Below are 7,679 nucleotides of genomic sequence, written 5' to 3'. Positions count from 1 at the left end.
ATTCAGTTCGGGAAAAGGAATAACCAAATTAATCTTGGTTAACAAAATTGAATCTCAAGGCAACAAAAGATGTAACACAAGTTTTTGAACCCTTTCTATTGCTTAAGTTGCAGAACTGGAAAATGGATGACACAAAATCAAACCTCGAGAATGGAATTATGGACTTCATAATTCAATCAGCAAGTTCATGTTAGTTTTGAAGATATGGATCTTACTTGAACAAAAGCGGATGCTCTGGTCTCCCCTTAAGAATGCTGTAGTTCAATTTAGCACTAACTAATTACCCAGACTATAGTAGACCACACTAGATCCTTTCCAACAATGAAAAGAAACAGATACTTGAAAACAAAGAAAAAACAAAAAATACCAATGCCCTCCGTACAGGATCACATAAATGTCAAAAACAGATCTTCTAGCCCAATTGAGATGAAAAACTGAAAATTGAAAAAAAAAATTAAAAAAAAAGTCTTTAATAGAAATGTTCATAAAACTATGCGACTCCAGTAAAAGAAGACAAACAAACAACTGAAAAGGCAGAATCTCACATTTATGGAAACACCCAAAAAACAGTTGCATACTTCCACAAGACAGTGTGGTACAAGGTGAGGCAAGGAGTATATAATAATTTTCAAACAGAACCGGCAAATAAAAACAGAGTGCCAGAATTTCAAGCAACAGATCAAAGATTTTGGTGCAGATGATAACAATGAAGAACGATCAAACACAGAAACCAGAACAAGGAAAAGTGGAGCAAAAATTCAAGCAACAAAACCAAGGGCAGGAAGAAAGATAGTACGGCCATGAACAACCATTCTCAAAGGGAAGAAAAAACGGATTTTAATTTTATTTCTTGATGAAACAAGCACAGATAATAGAATGAGCAAAATTAACTTGAAAGGCAATAAAAGGAAAACAAAAACATGGATATAGAAATTGTCTCAATGTGTACTTTCAGGAGAATGATGTATCCGACTTAAAATTACCGAATCAGACTCATTAGACCCAGACATCAAAGCATCACAAGCCTTAGGGGAACCATCTGGTATAACTGATGGACCCCTTATTGGATCAACAGCCACGCCTTCCTCGGCAGGATAAATAGATTTATCTTCTTCGACCTTGCTCATGCTGTTGCCAACGGCAGGTAAAGTGGTGGTGGTAGGAAGAGAAGCTTCACTGTTAAGTAGCGAGATACCATCTGCTTTGTCCACCTCTAGTTTCACCTGCTCTGAAGATATTGAATCCATTTCCACCCCATTTGGAATTGTTTGAGGCTCTCCCTGTTCAACTCGACTAGAATCTTCAACTGCCATTTCCAACTCAGGAGAACCGAGAGAGATGTGATTTTGCATCTCCTGACCAGGAGTTGAAACCAGCTCATTCAGTTTTTCCTCACCACTACCTGATGAAGCAGTGACAAGAGCATTATTCTCATCTGAACTTGACACTGGAGCATCTGCCATTTCTGCATCAGACTTCAACACCAGCTGATCCACTTTCTCCACTTCACAAACTTTTGCTTCCATGGTCTTCTGATTTGATGCTAAAATAATATCCAATCTTCCTCCAGTAACATATGGCATGCCTTTTGCGTCCATCCTCTCCTTCTTGTAAAGATCGATAGCTTTCTGCAAGCCACAGGACAAAATGTCAACAAACTATAAACACAATTACTACATTAACACTATATTTCATATAATGCATGTCTATTCTAAATTGTTCCCTGGATTCCATTTCCCTGTTGTAGTTTTGTTTGTGCTTTTCTATGATTTCAACGCAAGTATATACCTAATGAAGAATATACTTATATACAGCAAATGTCACATAAACATTCAATAACAAAAACATATAGGTGCCCGAGTTATTTAAAAAACTAAAAAAAGAAAAAAAGAACTAGAACATACATGAATTAACATAAAACCATACATGTCTAATTAATAACATATGAACAAGCAAGTGCCTGATTACGGAAATATTAACAAAATGCCTATGTACAGAAAATGTTATACATTATCAGGTATCGTAAAGCATACCTGAAAAATAGAATCCTTCAAAGGTGGAAAAAGTGAGGAACTCAATAATGTATTGGATGATCTCAATCCTGCTGTTGCAGCCTGTGACATTAGATGCAATTTCAATCAGTAAGACAATATACAAAAGGTATACATATTCAACAAAGTTGTCCAATAAACACCTTTAAAATTGTATGCATAGTAGGATCTTCATCAACAGTTGTGCTCCCCTCAGTATCCAGTAGGCTCATGCACTGGCTGTACAACTCAGTATGAGCTAGTTCTGCTGAAATGTCAAGCTTGGAAAGATAATAATGGCTAAAAGAAGGGACTTTATCAGTTGCCAATTTAGAGCCATCCCGTGACTTCTCATGATTTATAGGCGACTCTTTCATAGGAGAAGCTATAGCGGACCCTGTCTCATCTCTTTTAGTATGAACTTCAAGATCCTGGTTATCTTCATGATGAGACGTCTGCCCTGCCTGCCCAGCCACACCATCATCCACAAGGGTCTGCAATGGATAATCATTTCTGGGAGATGGGGAGGGCATGTCCCTTTTCGCATCATTGTTTTGTGCTTTCCATGGCTCAGCACTGGGATCCCATCCCCGCGCATTCATTGGATGCCTGTTCTGATCCCATTCCGCTCCATAACTGTTAGAATCATCCCTAAAGGCTCCAGTACTCCCATCCCATGGATGCATGTGAGAAGGGCCCAAACCTTCCATAATGTTCTGAGACCCTAGTGGGCGCAAGTGACCGGGAAACCTATCATCAGCAATTTGATAAGGAATTGCATAATGATTAATCTCCATTGAAGGTCTAACACCGAAAATTGGTGGAGCTGAAAACTGTGGCAGCATCCCTTGAAAACCACCATGAGGTCCCCCATGTGGGAAAGGCATGAAACCATTTGGAACTGGTGAAGGCCAGTTTGGGACACCTCTCCAAGGCCCTCGAACCAAATTGGGATCACTGCTCCTCCTATAACGTGCACTAGAGTTTAATCTACTATCGTCTTCCACTGAACCAGTAAAGGAAGGGCTTTCAACTCCAGCCCTGAAATTAGGATGTGGAGCAAATGAAGAAAAATTACTCTGACCACTTCTATTGTGAGTTGATGAATCCGCGGGGGATGAATCATCCAATGGTAAGTCTCGACTCGGTCTATCCTCAGTATTAGAGAAATCTCTATTATCAGAAGCACTGCTTCTCCGACCTGTTTCTTCAATGTCAATACTTCGTCTGGCAGCAGTTTTGTTCATAAATCTACGGTCAATACTTGATGATGAAGGAGATCTTTCCATCAATGCCATTGGTGAAGCCTTAGAACCTGAAGGTTTTTCATTTGAAAGCTCCCCTAAATGGCTATCATCCATTTTACTGGATTTGTCCATTGACCTGTACTTGGATCCTCTTTCCGAAACTCCAGATACATCTCTGGGAGGAAGTGCTTTAGACCTCTGATCTGCTATAGACTCCCTATATTTCATATCTTCAGGATTACCATACCTGTAACAGAAGAAAACTAATGAAATTCAACCATTGCAAAGTATTCATGGATAAACTAGGAACCCAAACTGGATAATTAATAACAACTTAGTACATTTTCATGATCCTACAGTAAAGGGTGACTTTGAAGGTATGATATACAGAGGCATGAAAACCAAAGATCCACAATATGACAATCAAAGCACATTTTTCGGCTTATATATAGAATGTGACAATGACATGAATAATAGTAAGTACCTGTACTCATCTATGCCAACATTTGAATTTGAACTGGGAGAAGTCCTTCGTTTATTGTTGCTTATAATAGTGTCTGCATAAGCTTGCCGCGACTGAGATCTTCCCTTATTAACATCCGACTCAACCCTATCACCACTTGATGACTTCTTTTCAAAGTCAGAATACCTAGGTTTCACACCTCTGGGTTTAGTATCAGTAGAATCATCTCGATCATCTGGCGATCTTCTCTTTCCTCTGCTACCATCTTTATATCTCGTGCTACGATCATCAAGATGTGACCCTTCATAGTCCCGGTCATAATCACGGTCACGATCTCGATCACCATCTCTATCACGGTCTCGAGCTCGCTCACGGTCATGATTCCTCTCTCGGTCACGATCTCCATCCCTCTCACGATCCCAGTCCCAATCCCGATCATAATCGCGATCACGGTCACGGCCATGATCCCACCCATGTTCACGTTCACGGTCATGGTACCGTTCACGCTCACGAACATGATATGAGTCACGGTCCCGATTGCGATCACGGTCATGCTCTCCTTTGCGCTCACCATCCTGAAGCTTGGATCTCTTCTGTTGCATATCACTTGTATCTTTTTCATCCCTTAAATGCTTATCCTCAGACTTGACACTTAGATGATCTTTTGTAGAGCGTTCATCCCTTTGCTTCTCATCTCTTTGCTTTTCATCTCGGGATTTATTGTCCCTATCCATGTCTTCACGATACTTCTCCCTATACCTGTCATCCTTTCGCTTCTCATCTTTCTGCCTACCTTCCCTGCCTAAATCATCCTTAGACGATAATCGCCCACCATTGATGTCTTCTACGAAATCTAGATGTTTATCAGTATCACCAGAATCACCTCTCCTTTTCCTCATTCGTCTATCAATCTGGCTCTCTGGTTCAGGACTTTCCAAATCCTTCCGTCCATTTAAATCTGCAATGTCCCATAAAATAAGAGGTAAGTTTCATCCAAAACAAAGTTGGGCTGGCGAATTTCATCTTTTATATATAACAAAGTCATGAACAGGTCTAGCTACAGAATATTGTCACACAAGTCATTATTACACAAAGCACACACTTCATATATGAGAAACTGAAGAACAAAGTCAATCATCTCTTGCAGAATAATGATGCAATCTACAGCCTCATGTACTAAGGTAATCAAGCAATCTGATAACTTCATTCTAGTCTAATTTCCAAACCTAAAACTTCAACCAAAACTTATGCGAAACAACATTCTATAGTATTTAACTGAATAATCCGTTCGGATATGGCAGAATCTAGTTGGCTTTTGTTACATACACTTTCAAGAAAAAAAATGAATATATTGGCTCCATTAAAAAACGAATTAAGTTACTGGCCAAAAAAGAAAAAGAAAATCAATACAATGGATAGTAAGGCAGCGTAGCTAAGAGAGAGAATCCAAAACAGAACCAATGACAGATTCATCCAACTTGTTTATGAATGGATACTAAACTACAGAAAAAGGAAGAATGTCAACTTCAACTAGACAAGTATACAAACCTCACAGCATCTGAATAGAAGAAACCAGACTCGATATTCCACAAGACAATGAACACAATCATACTGATAAAGTTATTAATCACCCACACGCCTTAGAGATGAGTGTTAACTACTATATCTTTTATATATTCCCACAATCTGCAGTTGGAACGGCCACAACTGGTACTTTGCTACATCAATCATGTGGATCAATTTAACAAGCACTTCATTGTTAAACAAAACTATTACTTATGCTAGCAACCGGCAATAGAGAATCATGTAGTTCGTCTAACAATGACAAATTGTCATGTTAAGCCTAATGTCTTCAAGTAATAATGACCGAGAATGTAATTAGTAATATAGAAAGGCATTAGTGGGAACCACAAATAAACAGGACTCTCACATCTATTATACACAAATATAGTACAATGGATGGTCCTAGCAGCAATCAGTTTGACTTCTATAAAGCGAAAAAGAAAAACTCAGGACTGTATGTCTCGCACATTTTGATTGTCAATATCAAAATCTAAGCTTAAGCGGGATCTTCACCAAAACTAGCATTTACTCATCATGATAGCAGAATAACCAATACGACAATGTAATACTATGTTGAACTACACTGCATAGAAAGTCAGCATTTCAGCTAATAGCAAACTATGTACAGAATACATCCACATTATAATAACACACGAAAACTAACAAACCAGTTAAGTTACCTTACCATTATTTTCATTCCCTTGCTTTGCCGCCACACGCTGATGATCCTCGCCGCCACTTCTCCCCTCTTTACTTTTCTTCTCCCTCTCCCTTTCCCTATCCTTCTCCCTCTCCACTCCACCGCCTTCTCTCCCCTCCTTTCGACTCGAATCCTTATCCCTCTCCCTCTCCCTATCCCTATGCTTCCCTTCACCCTTCCCACCGCCGCTACTGCTCTTCTTCACCTCCTCCCCATACATTTCCACACTCCCATCCCTCTTCCTACTCTTCGAATCCCCGGAGCCCTTCACCGACTTCTTCTCCCTGTGATCATACTCCCCTCCGCCGCCGCCGTTCCACCTGTCACTCCCTGCATCCACCACATCAACAGCCCTCTCCTTCCGCCGCTTCGACGACACTAACTCCTCCGAATACTCACTCTCCTTCCCCTCCTTCAAATCCAGCTTCCTCTTCTCACTCGACTCCTTCGAAACCCTACCTCCTCCTCCTCCGCCGCCGCTCTCCTTCCGATCCTTCGAACTCAAATCCTTCTCCTTCTCCGAATCCGAGTACTCCCTCACATCCCGATGCTTGCTCGACTTGTGCCTCGAACTCCTCGTCATCACTAACCCTAGAAAATCCCAATCCGATTCCCTTGTCAATCCAAAACCCTAGAATCCGAATCTCGCAGATTGGAGATTGAAACCCTTAGCCTTAGCCTTAGGCTTAATCCTGATTGTGAAAATGAATTGAGCGCCGAAAACCCTAAGCGGCGGTCGGGACCGGAGATTAGGGATCGCCGGAGATTGGGATCGAGGAGAGAGAGAGAGACGTCGGCTAGGGTTAAATTGGGAAAAACATGTGATGTTAAAAAAGAGAGGAGGTTTTGAGTTTTTAGGTATCAGAGAGAGAGAGAGTGAATATGACTCGGAGACGACTTGGTGGACAGTTTTGTGTTTTTATTTTCTCTATTACGTCTTTGCCCTTGTGCCTCTCTCTAATATTTCATTTCCTTTTTAACACTAAATTCTTAATTATAATTTTCTATTGACTCTATATATATTTTTGTTTTGTATTTAAATACTTCCTATATTTGAAAATATTTAGAGATTAGAAGCCCACTATATGCATTGGAATTTAAATAGGGGAGTTCATGTAGACATCGTCGACAATTAAGAGTCACAGTATTTACGAGGTCTATGAACATATGATGATTGTGGATGATTTAAATTAAATTATATTTATACAGACGCGTGGTGATAATTATGATAGTTTTTTTTTAATTTTTTTAGAAGCAATGTATGATGAAAGTTACTGTAACAATAACAAATTGTTCTTGATGATGAGTTTGATCCTTTTATTTATAAAAGAAGTATTTGTACATCAATAAATAAGATTTTGAATGAAAAGCAATTGGAATTCATGGTATTTGAAATGGTTAAATAAATCTGGATAGAAGATTTGGTAGTAAAAGACAGATTTCCAATTTTTATGGATCTTGTTATCCAAAATAGTGATCCGAAAGCAATGATCTTATGTACTTGCAGAATGGCCAAAATTGTACAGAAGAAGACGACCCATTTGTGTTGGGCCAATATAGGCTGCAGCTGAGTGGGCGAGTATCATCACGGATCCAAGTATTACTTCTTTGTTCTTTTAGTCAACTAGTTCAAGTACATACCCAAAAACACTTCCTCCATTTCTGTGTGTGGATTT

The 7,679-nt window shown here is 39.6% G+C and overlaps 1 protein-coding gene across 1 annotated transcript; it reads right to left on the bottom strand.

Annotated features, from left to right (window-relative positions):
• Positions 1-904: 904 nt before the first annotated feature.
• Positions 905-6,586, bottom strand: LOC101315193. Its single transcript, XM_004309086.1, has 5 exons — positions 5,989-6,586; positions 3,762-4,698; positions 2,195-3,524; positions 2,034-2,114; positions 905-1,628 (listed from the first exon to the last, which is right to left on the bottom strand). The coding sequence occupies exons 1-5, from the start codon at positions 6,584-6,586 to the stop codon at positions 939-941; spliced, it is 3,636 nt and encodes a 1,211-aa protein (XP_004309134.1). The 3' UTR covers positions 905-938.
• Between the last annotated feature and the right edge of the window lie 1,093 nt (positions 6,587-7,679).

This window comes from Fragaria vesca, linkage group LG7 (genome assembly GCF_000184155.1).
Source record: "Fragaria vesca subsp. vesca linkage group LG7, FraVesHawaii_1.0, whole genome shotgun sequence".
Classification (NCBI taxonomy): Eukaryota; Viridiplantae; Streptophyta; class Magnoliopsida; order Rosales; family Rosaceae; genus Fragaria; species Fragaria vesca.
The sequence above is the reverse complement of the archived record's forward strand: the minus strand, read 5'-3'. Positions and strand labels throughout refer to the sequence as shown.